An 18546-nucleotide genomic window follows, 5' to 3' on the forward strand; every position below is an offset into this window, starting at 1 on the left:
GACAATATTGTGGAAGTAAAATAAAACAAAAACTAAAAAAATTACTGCTGTAATTTGTATCCTATCCTAAAAACATCGCTCAACTTATAGTCGACTGACATTTCCGCTGAAATTTATTGCAATTTTCTTTCATTAATTTTCATTCAAACTTGAAGAAGTTTTAGTCTTCGTCATTAGAAAAAAATGTCTTGCTAATAATTTCCAAAATTCTTTCGACGAGATATTCTGTTACATTCATCAAGGTATAAATAGATATTAAAAAAAATGTGGAAACTTAAAAAAAACGTATAGGAAACGATGGGATCAAATTACTCCTCAGCTTAATTAAAAAAAGAAAAAATTAAAATTTTGAGGTGTAATGTTTTGTAACTCGATTCTAATTGAAAAAACAAATCCCATTAGTCTTTCCCAGCGTTCTTCTAAAATATTTGTAGTTTTCATTTTACGTTATAATTGTACAAATATTAAAACATTTTAAATGTTTATAGATACGTGTATGTTCAATATCTTATTCTTAAGGAGAATAAGGCTTAAACATTTATTTTTTAATATTTTATTTTACCTAAGATCTTTATTTTTAACTGTTTCTAGTTTCTATATTGTTTACATTTATTCTACGGCAACGATTTATCTGATACAATTAATCATAAAGCCAGAATTACGGCACATTATCTTTAATGATATAAAGTGTGGACAGAGAAAAGACTATATGCAGAAACCATGAAATGGATAAGCGCGATGATTGATACCAGGATGCAGATGCAAGCATGCTGAATAAAAAGCGAGAGCTGTCGATTAATTCGCCGCCTCGAAACGCATGTTAAGTAAACATGTCGACCACCGTGTGGCAATTAAATACTCGTTATCGATCACGCAGTCGCCGGAACACGGTAGTGCATTAATCGGAAAGTAAGACAGGGGACTCGCGGAGAAGAAAGAGTTAATTTTCTTTCGTGTCCCACTTACGTAAAATCAAATTAACGCGATGCCTCAAAAATACAACCAGAACGGAAGGTTCGAAAAAGTGTGAAAGCGTCGCGCCCATCGATCGGCGCGATTGACCGATGACTTTCGGAACAATCTTTCCGTTTACCGTTGATTTCCCCCGCCCCTTAAATCATAGATCGCGATTTCGATCTATGGAAAAAAAAGACTGCTCGGTGAATTTTCGATTAAAGCGCGCAAATCAATATCGGGGAGAAATCGCTATTCCTAATAAAAAAATTTAGTTCAGAGAGTGGATCTTTCGCGGTTTTGGGTCGGATTGGAAAAAAAAACCCATGCGAGAGCAAGATTACATCCTTCCGTTGAATGTACGTACGAAACAGACATTGTGTTCCTGACGTCCGTGGAGAATGAGGGAAATTGATTAAATTGTGTTTTAAGGTTGGGACGTAAGAAAGTACAGTTTGCGTATTAAGTTCGCATAAGATGCATTAATATTCATGTGTCAGTTTCGCCACCTCCGGGTACGGTACCCGGACGACGACGGCAGGTGACAGGCGGTTTTCGATTTCTTGCAATGTCGCACGGCGCGATTAAAGCTGCCGGCCAAATATTGTGGTCTTTTGCATGCGCCGAAGGTGACTTGCTGTAGCGTTTTCGTCGAAGCGCTGTATAATTTGGTGCGTTTTAATCTTGTTGCGCATCACTCGTAACTTCCGTGATTTTTTGATACAAGTGGCAACGCCGTATCCTTATAATTGGATATAGATGTAAGAACAATGAAAACATAACGGCAAATGACACATTTTCCGTATTTTCTTCGACGGACAGAAAGCTGTATCTCCATTATCTAAAAATTTCTAATAATGATAATTTCTAATTTAATTATTAATTTGTAACAGAAGGTGTAACAACAATTTGTGTCCGCAAGAAGTGTATTTAATGCCGAAATTTCGAAGTTATGTATCGCATAAATTTTTCTATCATATATACACATTTTATTCATTTAAGCTTTCTCAGGACAAATCAATTTCTTTTATCTTCTACATTAGATAATTGAAAAGACAACTTTCGATTGCACATGCGACATATCCAATTTCGACTGTTACTTTTAAAATGTATTACTGAAGTGCAAAATTAATCAAATCCAAATTCCAAATAGAACAAAATCTGTCATCGTGTTAGACTATGCAAATTATTTTTGTAAATATTGCTGAACGTTTTTCAAATAAATTAATAAATAATTGAGGCAATAAATAAACGTCAATCTTAATTCTTTCTTTTTTATATTTCAAAATATACTTGTTAATTCTTTCGCGCGCGCTATTGTTAACAGTAACTTCCATATAGGTATTGTAATAATTTGTCATTAAATTACTTATATAAAAAAATTCAAGTTTTATTTATCTCTTTCATTTAATTAATTTATAATAATTTGCACAAGTACATTAATCTTTATAGTAAAGTCATGAATTTAAATTCTATAATATAATAAAAAAGTGTTCTTTGAATGAAGTTAGCGTTTCGTTGAATCATATAGCGCTTTTTACATATAATTCTATCGTAAAGAAGATTAATAAAGAAAAGAAGGATGCGGATATGTGGTGGGTGGTGATTCGATATCGTTTATCATTAAAACAAGACGTTTATTGATGAAGATGATGATACCGCCCGACGGCCTCAACAGAGACGCCGGACGCCATTACGTCGAAAAAGGTTCTTAAACATAACAAGTTAACATCTATATAATAGTTGCTATGATTTATGAGAAAATAGTCATCTCAGGTACAAAATGGAACCCTATCACAGACGTCACTTAAAGCTTTAATCACCTATGTACAATGCGATCGAGTAAACTGCGTAAAAGAAGTAAAGAGTTTCTCAAAGAATTCCCATTGAGGCTAACGCTAAAGTTTCATTTTGGAAGACAGCAATTCGTCGTTTTTCCACCTCGCGGTGTCATTTCAGCCGGAGGATCCTTCATATCGTCGTCGGATTGCTTCTCGATCGCTTCTCGAACGTCCGCCCCGGAGATCTCAGGATGGTGGTCACCGTCGCCGACGACTGCCTCATCACCAGGGTCTCCAGACCGCGTTCGAAGACTCCGAGGACTCGCCCGACGAGCTCGCGACACTGACAGGGCTCTGCGGTGGAGTGTACACGTTCTGGGGAACGTTCGTTTGGCTCGTGGGCGCTTGATGAGCCGTCTTGGTCGCAGGCGCCGTGGTTGCCGCCGTCGGCAGCGCGTGCTTGGCGCCAGCTGGACTCTCCAGTCGTCGAAGACAGCCACCGAGATGTCGCATAAGCTGGGCTCCCGCGGCGGGATGCACCGCGGCGGCGACCGGTGTCGAAAGAAAGGTCGACACCTCCTGGGCGCACTGGGTGAAGCCGTCGCGGAATCGGTCGGCGTAGCTGTTCTCCGGCGTGAGCGTGAGCCTCCGTGCGGCGCGTAGCGTGTGAAGGTGACGCACCGTCAATTCGAGGATGTCCGCCTTCTCCAGCTTCGCCACGTTCTCGCCCTCGGCCTGCAGCGCGGTCACCATCAGGTCCTTCAGCTCGTCCAGGCAGCGATTGATGCGGGCGCGTCGCTTCCGCTCCAGCATCGGTTTCATCACCTTGCGGTACTGATAGGTGCGCGACACCGGCTCCTCGTACTCCATCCCGCTGACCGGCGTGTAGCCCGTGTGCGGTGACATGATGCGATCACACTTTATACTGTCACTGGTCACAAAACAAGAGGATAACGGAGAGAGTCCAGTGAGTGAGTGAGTGAGTGGATCTTCTGCGAAGATTGGTCCTCCGATGGTCCCAAGCCGAATCGCCGATCGAGGAGCTCCAATCCTCACGATGCTCTTCGTAACGTCACGCGTTTTCGATCGGATGATCGTGATCGAAAATGAAAAAAAAAAAAAACGCGCGCTCGACGTCTACTGTATGTTACTCTCTATCACTCGAACTGTACAGCCTCGCTGTTCTCGGAGTGCCGAGAGTGCGTCTGAGTCCGTACGTGCTCGTGACGGTTCTGAGGCGCTGGTGGGGTACAACCCGTTATTTATACGCCGCGTGGTGCCCCACCCGTGCCGCCGTCGTCCTGCGCCCCACAGCTGGGTGGCGGAGGGGTCCGAGGGGCACGGCGGTGTGCCGAACCCTGCAGCCCGCGTGCACGGCCAGCCAGCAGCAGCGGCAGCAGCCGTGGCGTATCGTGGGAAGCTCGTGGGCCGGAGCGTTCCCACAGATCGGGGGGCCTGTTGGGGCCTGCACAGGTTCTGTGCCGCTTGACGCCTGCCGGGCCGAGGAAGGGGGGCCCTCCTTGCGAGCGAGCGTACGTGCGCGAGAGAGCGCGCGCGCGCGCGCGCGGGAGGGGACACCTCGCTCGCACCGAGAACACACCTGCGCGCGCGGTGCCCTGGCACGACGCGACGCGCCGCGCCGCGCCGCGCTGGGAAACACGGGCGAGAGGCGAGAAGAGGAGAGCACACGCCACGACGCGCGCGACCAGCACGAGGACGACTCGCGCGATCCGCTGCCGACCGCCGTCGCGCGGTAGAGCGGCGCGCGAGTGGCCTCGATCCTTAAGCCAGAGGTGAAGATTATCGCGATCGAATCTACGAGGGCACGGAGCGGATTGAGAAAACCGACTCTCTCGCGATTTCCGATGTCAATTTAGGATGTCATTTGCCGATATGCGCGAATTTCATAACTGATGATATGCATCCCATTGCGAAGATATTTTATGTTGTAAATCTTTTTCAAAGTAAATATTTGGTCCTCCATTTAGAACCTGCTTTACGTTCGTCGCACGTGGCTCAATTATTACAGATTAAAATAAATAGAAGTTTCGACAGAGAAATATCCGTGATAAGAATGTTCGTTCGATCGTAACGATGTTTTCAATCGACATGTTCATGTATAGGAATCTAAGCGCCGCTACGTCGGTTCGCGCGTTCGCGCTCGAGGCGCGCACGACACTTGTTGATTTACCGGATTACCACCGACGTGGTGCACGTGCACGCGCGTGTCGGCAACACTCCCGGCACTTCCCCGGAGAGTGAATCACGTCTTGGCGGGCAGCGCCGCGCCGCCGTTGCCGTCGCCGACTGGACCACCACCTCGCGCGTTCCTCTCTCCGCGTGAAATAATGGAAATAAACATCACGGACGGTACGTGAGCCCGCCCACGCTGGTTGGATTACTCCCGTTGCGTTACGTCACGCGAATGGGACCATTTCGTTATGAAATTTCGTTAGGAAAAAGGAACTTTGTAGAAACAGTTTTAACGAACGGATCTCTCGTATATGGAAGCCATCTAGAGAGATAACGGACTGTGTCACCGGACGGATTTGGCCGTAAATACTCTCCTCCGTGTGGGAAAAATCTGGCCCCCTTCCCCTCTATCCGTTCATAAATACATCCAGCTAGGTCGCCTTTCTATTCTGCGACGAAGGAATACGCGAACGTGTATCCTCCGTATCCAGTTCTCACTGAATATTTGACTATAATTAACCTATGATCTCTTCCTGCTTTCAAAAGATACGCGCGTAACTTGAGAGAATTTTGCATATTCCCGCCGAGATCGGTCCGCGACGTCAGGGAATCTCTCTGAAGGGTTTCTGACAACCGGTTCTGGTGCAATCGGAGCGGGCCCCGGGAGCCGATGTTTTGAATTATAAACGTACGTTCTTAATGATCCGCCCATTCTCGGACTCGAACGGGCTTGCGGGACTTAACGAGGTGTTTAGCCCTTTTGAAAGCCGATACCCCAAACAAGGCCCCGCTGAGTAGGCTGGCCGAGTATTTACGAGCCTTTTGGGTCTAAACGCAAAAGCAGCTAGTCGCTTCGGAGACGATCCGAATATTACTACGATATGTCGCCTTCGCGAAAAAAAAAAGAGAAGAGAAGAACAATCCGCATCTTCAGGCATGCGGCCGCCACTTAATTGCCGATTCGTCCGAGATTGCGGCGGAAATTGATACCGGTGGAATTTCGTCGAGTGGGAATTTTTAGGACACGCGAGAGAAGAAACCCTCCTTCGGAAGAAGCTCGCCGTAATGTCTTCGTAAGAATCTTTGGAGATAAGTCTGTCCTTGACTTTAAGAGGTTGCCTCACTCACTACAAAAGCTTCACGAAAAACAAAAGTTAGTGTGAGTTTAAAAATAACATTTTAAAATTAGTTGCGTCGCGATGACAAATCTTATCCTCTCTCTTTCTTTTTTTGAATAAGATATTATTATTAAATATTACTTTTAGTCAATGTATCTTATAGCAAGAAATGAAGTATAAAAGTATGCAAGCGTCACACTTCTATTATATCTTTCGAGTATAATTTTTCTTACATCGTTTTTAGCTGGTTATCTTCACTTCTGTGATACACAATTATACAATGATCGGAACACTTCTCTCGTTGACATTTAACTGTGACACACCCAGCTTCGACAAAACAGAACATTGGCAATACATATTTGCTTATTCTGGCAAAATGCCCAGGCTTCTAGATACGCTTCAGCAATTTTGTCACTTCATGCCTGTGTTACGTGTTTATTATTCATCTTCGTATTCTAAGCAATAGAAAAAAAAGCCAAAGTTTTACGAGCCAAAAAAGTTTTACGTATGTATAATTTAAGCTCATACAAAAATTGAGAAATGTACATTTTTTAAAACTAATTATACATCGAGTTCATCATTCAACATAACAGTTCATTAACAATTATACTATTTATATAATTTTAGCTTCCATTGTTCAATCTTCATAACGTTCTACGAAATGTGTAATGCTATTCAATTTACATGAAATTAAATATTAGATTTTATAGATAAAAATATCTTTCAATCTTTCTTTTCCATTGTTTAGCTCATCCTCTATTTATTATCGTATTTTGTTTGCGTCCAAACGCGATTCACATATCGTATTTCTCTCTCTCTCTTTCTCTTACCACGTCTTATTTATCATTAGCAATTCCCCTCTTTAACTCGAATCGTAGTTTTTACGCGGTAAGCACGTTCTCGACGTGCGGACGAACGGATGAAAATAAGACAGGAGCGACCGCGCGCTCCGGTAGAAGACCGGTAGGATAATTACATTGATTGGTCATACAAGCCGGATGCGGCGGTACGGCGCGTACGCCAGTTAAAGCCCCGACGAAACGAGCGTTATCCGCGCCGGTCGGCGCGGCGCGGCGCTACCGCCGGGACACCGGGTACATGTTATTGCCCCGCGTTAACAACTCGTTACGCCCGCTCACCATCGGCGGCGAATGAAATGAACTGTTGGATATCCTCCCGCGGCGGGAGCGCGTCTTACGTGATCCCCGACGATGAAGTTCGTAATTCGTTTCTGGGTACGATGATGGATTTTTTGCGCGCCCGCCGGCCGGTCCGCGGCAAATCGCGCGCTTCCTCGTTCGCCGAGAGATCAAGGAAGTCTTAACCCCGGAGAGGGAGACAGGGAGAGCAGGAAAGAGGGAAGGGCGGAGAAAGGGAGAAAAAGAAATGCGCCAGGATTCACCGTGATTCTTCGCGCGACCGTTAAGTCGATATTTCGGTTGTGCAACAGGTTCGTCAAGCATACTAATTAGCTGCGAGATGGCAAATTATAGGGTTCCCCGAAACTTCTTCGGTCACTCGGGAAGTCCGACATTTAACGGGTCCAACAGGGTCCGTTTGATAAGTGTCGATAACCGAAGGATCACCGTGTGACGCTAATTAAATACAGCATTAAAGCATGTATGAACGATGGAACGTTGTTATTACGATAATATAATAATGTCAATAGTGACAATGAAAAATATCAACTTGTAATTTTGTTTCATAATGTATACATCCCGACATAGTGTTTTCTTTAATCTCCCATTTTTACGCAATTGAGTTTTATATAATTTTATTCTTTAAAGCAAATTACGTTTTAACACTTGTTCAAAATATTAAATTAACTATTTAATGTAAAGAATGTTGACAATGTTAATGCAAAGTGTTATAAGCAAATACGTGTTGACCTCAAATAAGAAAAAAAGCAGCAATAAAATAAGAAGTATTTACACGGAGAAAATTTTTCAGTAAAAATTGCTGTGATAAATGGTAAGCGCGGATCAAAGAAGAAATTATGAAACCTTTTACTATGTTTTTCATAAAATTACCATAATATTTACACTACTTACGACATAATTTTCTGAAATTTCTCTTTATGGTCCATAGTCACTTACCGTATACAGTAATTTTTATTATAAAATTTTCTCCGTGTATAAAATCATAGCTATGTCATCGTGCGTGTTAAATAATCACGTGCGTAATAATATGCTGCAATTCTTGCGCAAACAGCCTTCAGTTTAAGAAGAAACACCATTATTTCTCTTGTTAATTAAATATATAACAAAGCGGCGTGCAAGAAGAGTGTACAAGATGAAACAACAATCGGCTTCACCTTGTGAGAGAACGTAGAACAATATTCCGGGAAATAATTGAGCCGGCGGGCTCGCTCGGACATTCCGGCGTACAATTTATTATCAATCCATATCAATAGAGTAACGTGAATTATCACAGCTGAGAGAGTTTATGCCTCCCTTCTGCCTTCTCGAGCCGCATAAAGCAAAGCGCAAAGCGCAAAGTACAAATAAACGATCAATGTATCATCCTCAGGCTAAAGCGACTATATTCTCGATTCTATCACTCCGAGCAACAGCAGCAATATTTACCGGATCCGAAGTCTCTCCGGGGAGGGGTGCGACGCTCTCTTCTCTCGACGCTCCTCTCGGCCACCACCTCGTGCTCCGCTTCGACGTGCTCGGGCCTCCTCGCGCTCCTCCACGGCGACCCCGTCTGCCGGCGCGGAGGAAGATGGTCGTCGATGCTAATTCGTTGGCGCGTCGGAACACTTCCTCGTCCCCTGCCCGCAAAGACAGCGATCTCCTCTCTCTCTGTTCATCGTGTGTCTCTCTATCCTCGACCCCTCCGTTCCCCATGGATCCCCTCGTTCATCGTTTCTTTCCATCCCCTTGCTCGCGAGATTTCGTCCGTCTCTTTTCACCTCGGCACAGAATGGGTAGCCTCGCCTCCGAAATTCTTCCGGTTGTACACTCTTGGCTCGTGCTACGGAACGTGGGAATGTTCTCAGGCCTGGAAGCCGACCCCACCACACAGCGTTGGAAACACGCGTTGCAACGGACCGCGTGTGGTGCGCGCAGCGATGGGATCGACCGGCGAATCGCTCAGATTAAACCTGAACACTCGTCAATTCTTGTATCCGGGATAGTAATAATAATGGCATGATAAATATAACACGTTGCACAATCAAAATGTTATCTATCACAGCCTCTGCTTGTCTCACCTCATAATTTTCTTTTATTATCCATCAGTTTTTAAATCATTCTTGAATCTTTCATTATGTAATTGCTTAATTTAATTAGTCATTTTTTTAAGAGATTGATTTATCATCTCTCTGAGAAAACTCATTTTACTGAAGTAATTATGTACTTCTCACGGCATAAATTTTGTACAAAGATGTGTATCATTTCGTCTACACCGAGAGAAAAAAAAAAGTTGTAGTCGTTCTTGGATCCAACATATTTTTTAGTTGTTCAACAATATAATTTGTTTAAACTATATTAGAATTCTCATAATCATAATATTAGTCTATGCAATTTATGATTGCCATGACCAAAATGAAAATTTTAATAATAAGTCGTACTGTAAAACAATCACTATAAGCACCACTATAAGTATATAGTTATTATTAATATTATATATTAATATAACATCATAATCTTATAGTAACAATTACTATAAAAATAATATTTCTGAGTATAATTATTTTAATATGCAATTATATAGTCACATATGACACAATTGTTTAGTGTACCTTTAATACCGCGATTGCCATCAGAGTTTTCCTGCACGATACCAGTTTTACCCCATCGCTAGGCGTACACGAGCGCGGCGTGTTGCATGCGTGTGCAGGGCGCGTACACACGCACGCACGGGCGCGTCTTCCTCACCGATCTCATTGTGCGCGCTGCGAGTCCTCTTTGTAAGAGAAGAAGCATGAGAAGGAGGAGGAGGCAACCAGCCGGTAATGTAACCTTAGCGCGCTGCCCCATCGCCGCGTTGTGCACATAATGCGGAGGCTATTGTACGCAGCACGGGCCACATTGTTGCCCGCATCTTGCAGGGCACTCTACGACGCCGACGGCGTCCCCGCATCGTTCCTCTCCTTCTCTCCTTCTTTCCTTCGCGGCTACCACCGTCCCTTCCTATTCGCAGGCTCGTTCTCGTGGCGAATTACGCCGGTATCCTTGGAGTAGGTCGCGAGACCGGTATCGTGGTAATACGTTAATATTCTTTTTGTAATAAGATTGAATGATCGCGGCGAGACAGCCAGAGACGAATAAAGAAACATTTCCCGGTAATATTTATACAATCAATCTTATTGAAAAAAATCACGTGGGGCATGCCATTATTATTTTACGTAGAAAACGTTTTATTTTTAATTTTGATGATTGTGAAATCTAATTTTAAAGAATTACTTGTTGTGTACGGGCAATTTGAAATATCAAATTTTTAACCATTTGTTTTCTATTGTCATTAACGATAAGCATGTTATTGTCCAATATTAATAAAGTCCTTTATTTCATGAAATAACTTGTAAAAATTAAATAGATACAATAGCAAAACGTATTAAATTATTTTTTTCCGAGAGTGAGCCGGGAGTGAGCCGGGAGTGAGCCGGGAGTGAGTCGGGAGTGAGCCGGGAGTGAGCCAGAAGTGAGCAAGGAGTAAGCGAAGAGTGAGTGAGTGAGTGAGTGAGTGAGCGAGGAGTGAGCGAGGAGTGAGCCAGGAGTAAGCGAGGAGTGAGCCAGGAGTAAGCCAGAAGTGAGCAAGGAGTAAGCGAGGAGTGAGTAAGTGAGTGAGCGAGGAGTGAGCCGGGAGTGAGCCGGGAGTGAGCCGGGAGTGAGTCGGGAGTGAGCCGGGAGTGAGTCGGGAGTGAGCGAGGAGTGAGCAAGGAGTGAGCGAGTGAGTGAGCGAGGAGTGAGCGAGGAGTGAGCGAGGAGTGAGCCAGAAGTGAGCAAGGAGTAAGCGAGGAGTGAGTGAGTGAGTGAGCGATGAGTGAGCGAGGAGTGAGCGAGGAGTGAGCCGGGAGTGAGTCGGGAGTGAGCCGGGAGTGAGTCGGGAGTGAGCCGGGAGTGAGTCGGAAGTGAGCCGGGAGTGAGCGAGGAGTGAGCGAGGAGTGAGTGAGTGAGTGAGCGAGGAGTGAGCCGGGAGTGAGCCGGGAGTGAGTCGGGAGTGAGTCGGGAGTGAGCCGGGAGTGAGTCGGGAGTGAGCCGGGAGTGAGCCGGGAGTGAGCCAGGAGTGAGCCAGGAGTGAGCGAGTGAGTGAGCGAGGAGTGAGCGAGGAGTGAGCGAGGAGTGAGCCGGAAGTAAGCCGGGAGTGAGCCGGGAGTGAGTCGGGAGTGAGCCGGGAGTGAGCCGGGAGTGAACCAGGAGTGAGCCAGGAGTGAGCCGGGAGTGAACCAGGAGTGAGCCAGGAGTGAGCCAGGAGTGAGCGAGTGAGTGAGCGAGGAGTGAGCGAGGAGTGAGCAAGGAGTGAGGGAGTGAGTGAGCGAGGAGTGAGCCGGGAGTGAGTCGGGAGTGAGCCGGGAGTGAGTCGGGAGTGAGCCGGGAGTGAGTCGGGAGTGAGCCGGGAGTGAGTCGGGAGTGAGCCGGGAGTGAGCCAGGAGTGAGCCAGGAGTGAGCGAGTGAGTGAGCGAGGAGTGAGCAAGGAGTGAGCGAGTGAGTGAGTAAGGAGTGAGTGAGTGAGTGAATGAGAGTGAGTGAGGAGTGAGTGAAGAGTAAGTGAGTGAGTGAGTGAGTGAGTGAGTGAGGAGTGAGCGAGGAGTGAGCGAGGAGTAAGCCGGGAGTGAGCCGGGAGTGAGCCGGGAGTGAGTCGGGAGTGAGCCGGGAGTGAGTCGGGAGTGAGCCGGGAGTGAGCCGGGAGTGAGCCAGGAGTGAGCGAGTGAGTAAGCGAGGAGTGAGCGAGGAGTGAGCCGGGAGTAAGCCGGGAGTGAGCCGGGAGTGAGTCGGGAGTGAGCCGGGAGTGAGTCGGGAGTGAGCCGGGAGTGAGTCGGGAGTGAGCCGGGAGTGAGTCGGGAGTGAGCCGGGAGTGAGCCAGGAGTGAGCCAGGAGTGAGCGAGTGAGTGAGCGAGGAGTGAGCAAGGAGTGAGCGAGTGAGTGAGCGAGGAGTGAGCGAGGAGTGAGCGAGGAGTGAGTGAGGAGTGAGCGAGGAGTGAGGAGTGAGCGAGGAGTGAGCGAGGAGTAAGCCGGGAGTGAGCCGGGAGTGAGCCGGGAGTGAGTCGGGAGTGAGCCGGGAGTGAGTCGGGAGTGAGCCGGGAGTGAGCCGGGAGTGAGCCAGGAGTGAGCGAGTGAGTAAGCGAGGAGTGAGCGAGGAGTGAGCCGGGAGTAAGCCGGGAGTGAGCCGGGAGTGAGTCGGGAGTGAGCCGGGAGTGAGCCGGGAGTGAACCAGGAGTGAGCCAGGAGTGAGCCGGGAGTGAACCAGGAGTGAGCCAGGAGTGAGCCAGGAGTGAGCGAGTGAGTGAGCGAGGAGTGAGCGAGGAGTGAGCGAGGAGTGAGGGAGTGAGTGAGCGAGGAGTGAGCCGGGAGTGAGTCGGGAGTGAGCCGGGAGTGAGCCAGGAGTGAGCCAGGAGTGAGCGAGTGAGTGAGCCAGGAGTGAGCGAGTGAGTGAGCGAGGAGTGAGCAAGGAGTGAGCGAGTGAGTGAGCGAGGAGTGAGCGAGGAGTGAGCGAGGAGTGAGTGAGGAGTGAGCGAGGAGTGAGTGAGTGAGTGAGCGAGGAGTGAGCCAGGAGTGAGCCGGGAGTGAGTAAGGAGTGAGTGAGTGAGTGAATGAGAGTGAGTGAGGAGTGAGTGAAGAGTAAGTGAGTGAGTGAGTGAGTGAGTGAGTGAGTGAGTGAGTGAGGAGTGAGCGAGGAGTGAGCCGGGAGTGAGCCGGGAGTGAGCCGGGAGTGAGCCGGGAGTGAGCGAGGAGTGAGCCAGGAGTGAGCCGGGAGTAAGCCGGGAGTGAGCCAGGAGTGAGCGAGTGAGTGAGCGAGGAGTGAGCGAGGAGTGAGCGAGGAGTGAGTGAGTGAGTAAGTGAGTGAGTGAGCGAGGAGTGAGCCGGGAGTAATCCGGGAGTGAGCCGGGAGTGAGTCGGGAGTGAGCCGGGAGTGAGTCGGGAGTGAGCCGGGAGTGAGTCGGGAGTGAGCCGGGAGTGAGCCAGGAGTGAGCCAGGAGTGAGCGAGTGAGTGAGCGAAGAGTGAGCAAGGAGTGAGCGAGTGAGTGAGCGAGGAGTGAGCGAGGAGTGAGTGAGTGAGTGAGCGAGGAGTGAGCCAGGAGTGAGCCGGGAGTGAGTAAGGAGTGAGTGAGTGAGTGAGTGAATGAGAGTGAGTGAGGAGTGAGTGAAGAGTAAATGAGTGAGTGAGTGAGTGAGTGAGTGAGTGAGGAGTGAGCGAGGAGTGAGCCGGGAGTGAGCCGGGAGTGAGCCGGGAGTGAGCCGGGAGTGAGCGAGGAGTGAGCCAGGAGTGAGCCGGGAGTAAGCCGGGAGTGAGCGAGGAGTGAGCGAGGAGTGAGCGAGTGAGCGAGCTGGCGAGTGAGCGAAGAGTGAGCGAGAAGTGAGCCAGTGAGTGACTAAGTGTGTGAGTGAGTGAGTGAGTGAAAAAGAGTGGAAGGGAGGGAGTAAACGAGCGAACGTAACTAGATAAATATGTAGCTAGGTAGCTAGATAGCAGTAAGTATGCAAGTAGGTATGTATGTTGGTAGGTATGTAGGTATGTATGTATGTATAATTAAACTTTACATTTTTTTATTTAAAATTGCAGAAGACGTTTGATTAATGTAAACGAAAAATAGAGAAAATCAAATTGCAATTATTATTATTTTTAAAGTAAAAAGTCAAATAGCGCGCGCACAGCGCGCTTGTAATGTTCTAGTTAATATAAATTTCATAAACAAAACTAATAGATTATTTATATAACGTGAAGGCAATATTGTATAATTTTTTGTCTCCGATGCTAGGCAAGTGAGACACATCTTTTAAAGACGATGATAAAAAAACTGTTAATAATATGTTTGACGTGCCCGCTTCAATGAACATTATCAATGCTCAATAAAAATGTTTGAAGGTTATTATTAAAGTAATATCGACGCGGCCTAAATATAAGCGTTCATTAAAACAAAGTTAATTTATTTTGCCCGCATATTGCAGTCCCCATGTATTAAAAAAATACATGAATATCACATCATGTTGTACTTCTCTCTCTCTCTCTCTCTCTCTCTCTCTCTCTCTCTCTCTCTCTCTCTCTGCACGTGGTAGTCTTGCTTCTATAATTCCACATCACGTTATATAAATGTCAAAAGCCTGAACATTCAAGTTATCATTAAAATTAGAGAGTGACAGCTGCGGAGATCTAAATCGGAAAATAAAATAAATTGCAAAGTGAATCGCAATAACATCTTTCAAGAATTCCGTCGACTGGTCGTAAATTCCAAATCATGCGTTTCATTATATTCAGAGCATGATTTTATGACTATTGCGCACGCACGCAAATCGCATCGAATGGAGGCAAGATTCTTAATCTTACAATTATGAAGGCGTCCTCGCAGTTTGGTTCGCTGCTTCGCATCTCCTTAGACAAAGACCCGTCGAGCGTCTCTTTAAACGTTTCATTACCATGCCGATTACCCGCACTTCATATAAAAATTTACATTAACAACGGCGCCAGTCACGACGATTTAAGGCGAATTTCAGCTTCCGACGAATGTTTCGGATCCCATCTGATTATCAGCATCGAGATTAACGCGTATCACGACCAATAAAGTCTCGTCTACATTTCGTATCGTGCGATTCGCCGACACTTTCGATGTGTCAAACAATCTCCGTCGTGGAAAAAAATTCCGTCCGTTTATTTGCGATCATTTCGGGCTTCTGCAAGTTTTGTCGCGCGCTTCTTGTTTCGTTCGTCGCGAAACTCCGCGCATCATCTGCGCTACATGGCACGATCTCCGCCGGTGTTTTGCGAAGGGAGCATTTTTCACTGTTTGTCCTCACGTTACCTTCGTGGCGCATCATCCCCTCCCGACCGATCCTCCGCCTCACGATTGCTGTCTCACTTGTGCCACCCGTGCATAGTGTTTACGTCGCACGCTGCCTACATTATTCTAACATCGGTCGCCCGCGGCAACGTCCGTCACTTTTCCGTCTTTTTGCCGGACTTGTTCTACGTCTTCTTCACGTGCGCCTCCTCGAAGGAATCTACGGCGGGTAGAACCTCCTTGCGCGATGTAATTTGAATAATTACACTACGCGCGCGACGAAGTAAAAAACAGATGAACTATTAATCTCTGAGTACTACCGCGCGACTCTTTTCGAAGATTAGACTGTAATTTTTATCGGGCAAAACGGTCGCAACAATTATGCAAAACTTCGTGTTTCGTCGGACAGGAGAAAGTGCTTGAATGAAGCTCCCCTCGACGTTGTTTCCAGGCTTGTCTCATTGAAAGTCGCTGGAAGTGCCCGCGATTACGTTCATTTAAGAAAGGCTGCAAACTGCCGACACTTTTGTGAAACTTCAGTCGTTAACGATACACACACATCTAGGTCTTTCTGTCGCGTGTTGTTCCAGGAAGACCTCCGTTTCACCTGAGGATATATCGTACGATAATTGAAGGGTCTCCTACAAAAACCAAACAACTCCCGAAAAGTTGCATTTTCGGGAAACAACAAAATTTTTCTCATCTTTAAACTGCAATGAGTGTGAGAATTTTTTTTTTCATACAATAGGTATAAGAACAAAATTGTAGGTATTTTAATATTTTGAGAATTTTTTGAGAAAAAAAAACATGGATTCCTCTCTCCCCCTCTCTTCAACTTATTTTAATATTAACAATTAAATTGAGAAACATAGAAACGCTCCGGAGCGCGGGGAGCTTCGATACGATTCTTTAATGCGGGTAGGATAATTGCTGTGCCGACGTTGATTCGCTACGGATCTCGAACGTGTGCTTCGCTGCGTGAAATATTGTCACGCTTTAAATCATCCGCGTCTCGCCGGCCCATGCATATTCCGCGAAATCCGCGGACAGCGTGTACCTCCGTAATTAAGGCCGCGGATAGTCCTCCACTTCTTCGCTGCTTCGTCACTCTTCTCGTACTTATTTTCTTCTCCTTCCCCCCCACCTCTGGGCCCGGCTCACCGCTGGGCTAATGTAGGATCAAGAGTTACCTTTTGCGCGCGGCGTAGTAATAACTCCCGTCGTTTTTCACATGCTACAATGTTGAGGCTGCCGTTCGTGACGTGCACTTACGTGCCAGCTGCGGAAACCTTTTTATGCGGATACACCGATCCCCGAGATGGCCGCGGGGGATTAAACGAGCCTTTAATTACCGGCGTTAATATTTTCTTTCTGATGTTAATGCGCGAATTACGATCTCTCGTAGAATTTAAGGGCTATCTCTCGATTTCAATGGCCGATTGTCGATGGTGGGATACGTGTCGTTGAACCTTTTTCCATCTGGAAGAACTAGTTCTCGTTTCGACACGTCGGTCAAACTAGATGAATAACTCGCTCCGGGCGAGTGTCAGTCACGTGACTCTCTCTTTCAGCGGTGCGAGCGCAACTTCCAATTCGTTTGCCGTTTGATACGAGCAAAACAACGCCGGTAGCCGCAGTCGCCCCGACGCGGACAGCATTTCATTCGGCTGAGTAACGCAATCCAAAACACTCGCCCGGAATTCCAGAGACGCTTATCGCGCGACGAAACGATTGCCGCTCCTTCCGCTCCGAGCGAGTTGCATGAATGGGCGACAAAGTTATCGTCACGTTTAGGCACGTGAAACATCAAACGTCCACAACCGTACGTCTGCCAGACTCGTCATACTACAACTAATCTGCCATTGATTGAGTAACATAGCGCGTTACGCGTGCAAACGTCAGTAATAATATACGCCATAAGGCCTTATGAGGAAAATTACGTTAGTTTACATGATTCAAATCTTAAGAATACAATTATTGTTAGTAGACACGCTATGAAATTTCCAATTAAATGCTTTGATGTACTTTTGCCATTATAAGGATTTAATAATTATCGTAAAAAAACTGACTATCAATCAATTATATTTATTTCTGACATGTTTACTTTCTCTCTCTCTCTCTCTTTCATCTCTGCTTGGATAAAATTATTTAAAATATCAATTTTAAATTAATTATATTTTCATTTACGGTCTACAGTGCGCCAGATATGATCGGGGCCTCGGTGCTTATGTAAGAAAAATCGTGCCATATTCATCATCGAGCAAACTCCGTGTCGCACGCCCAGCGTGGCCGATTTACGGAAGGTACGATACGACCGGCAGGCTCACGGCGATTAATCGCGCTCGTGCGGATGGGACGGAGTGCCTGCGCGCGCGCACGCCCGAACTTACGTAAGGCTGACAGGCTGACTTTACTGCTCAATCTGGCCGACGAGGTGAAAGTCGCCGAAGATGGTGTGCCGCAAGGAAATGAGTTTAACGACTTCGAAATCAGCCGCGCTGGCAATCAGATCGGGATCGGGCGGCCGTCGCCGTTTGTAAAACCGTCGTTTTCCGTGATTTACGTCACGCGTTGACGCTGATGGGACGTCGCGACGTCGTCGTTTTTGTATCGAAAGTGTGGGAAACGACCGTTATAACTCCCGACGTTGGCCTGTGGCGTCCAGCTTTTGGGGCTAAATTATTCTATGGAGCTAAATTAATATGGAGGCAATCGGCATTGATGACACATAATAAACGAGTGATATCTGAAACGACCGAGATAAGTGAAGAACAGAAACATCTTATATATAAACGAGATAGAGAACCACTTTTCCATATGCGGAATAATACACGGAAATAACGGTCCTATTAAAGTATCTAAAAGTTTAGCTGTGAATAGTTTAGGTCTGAAAATAATTCTGTTGGACCGTCAAAATAATCTTGAAGAACATTTAAGCATGATGAGAAATGCTGTAAAAAGTTTAGACATTCTAGCAACCAGTTTGAGTTATTCTACATAATTATTTTAATGGTCTAAAAAATTTTAGGTCTGTATTTAACTACATTTCAGCAAAATTCGTTATATCCATGCAGTAAAATATAAATATTAAATTATACACCAAAAAAACTTGTGACAGTTAACATTTTTTAAATCTTTTTTATAAGTTAATTAAGATTTTCCTTGATGTGAGGCTCGCGAGAAATACATCGATATTTTGATAAACGCATACGTTTATCAAGTCTCAGCGTTTCACTAAAGAATTTAATTACAAGATCTACATATCTTATCTAAAAGTCTCCGTCACGGCGACTGGAGAAATATAAAGAAGAAGATTACACTCCCATAGAATGAGTCCCTTTATATGTCCTCCTAGATTTCGAGTCCGTTTGATCTCTGTACGTCCAATCTCTTTCCCACATCAATCTCTCCTTGTTCCTCTCTCGTATATGATTACAGCCTCACTCAAAGGAGCCGCTCCGATATCGTAAGACAGCTTAATCTGTACGTAGCGCACGTAATCAGCCATCAAACGGATCTCCTTCCTTCCGAAACGTTAAGTGACGCCAAGATCCGA

At 46.1% G+C, this 18546-nt stretch overlaps 2 protein-coding genes across 7 annotated transcripts in view; both read right to left on the reverse strand.

Annotated features, from left to right (window-relative positions):
* The window catches only part of LOC105834028 (tubulin polyglutamylase TTLL4), a 201703-nt gene that overhangs the window by 16065 nt on the left and 167092 nt on the right, over window positions 1–18546 (reverse strand). Inside the window, exon 1 of one of the 6 annotated variants that reach the window (XM_036283559.1) lies at window positions 8632–8772. The exons of 4 other annotated variants lie outside the window; for them this stretch is intronic. Coding sequence is in view for 1 of the 2 variants with exons in the window: in XM_036283554.1 (XP_036139447.1) it covers window positions 6280–6392 (113 nt within the window). In the remaining variant the exon portion in view is untranslated. Of the gene's footprint in view, window positions 1–6279; window positions 7925–8631; window positions 8773–18546 lie in introns of those variants that run through there. One more of the 6 variants, XM_036283554.1, reaches the window with a different exon arrangement.
* On the reverse strand, window positions 2320–3990 carry LOC105834032 (enhancer of split mbeta protein). The gene has a single exon (XM_012676219.3). The coding sequence runs from the start codon at window positions 3639–3641 to the stop codon at window positions 3018–3020; it is 624 nt and encodes a 207-aa protein (XP_012531673.1). The 5' UTR covers window positions 3642–3990; the 3' UTR covers window positions 2320–3017.

This window comes from Monomorium pharaonis, chromosome 2, assembly GCF_013373865.1.
Source record: "Monomorium pharaonis isolate MP-MQ-018 chromosome 2, ASM1337386v2, whole genome shotgun sequence".
Lineage (NCBI taxonomy): Eukaryota > Metazoa > Arthropoda > Insecta > Hymenoptera > Formicidae > Monomorium > Monomorium pharaonis.

Bases quoted from the DNA above. Each gene is read 5' to 3' on its own strand.
- LOC105834032 (XM_012676219.3), bottom strand. From the start codon at position 3,641: ATGTCACCGCACACGGGCTACACGCCGGTCAGCGGGATGGAGTACGAG.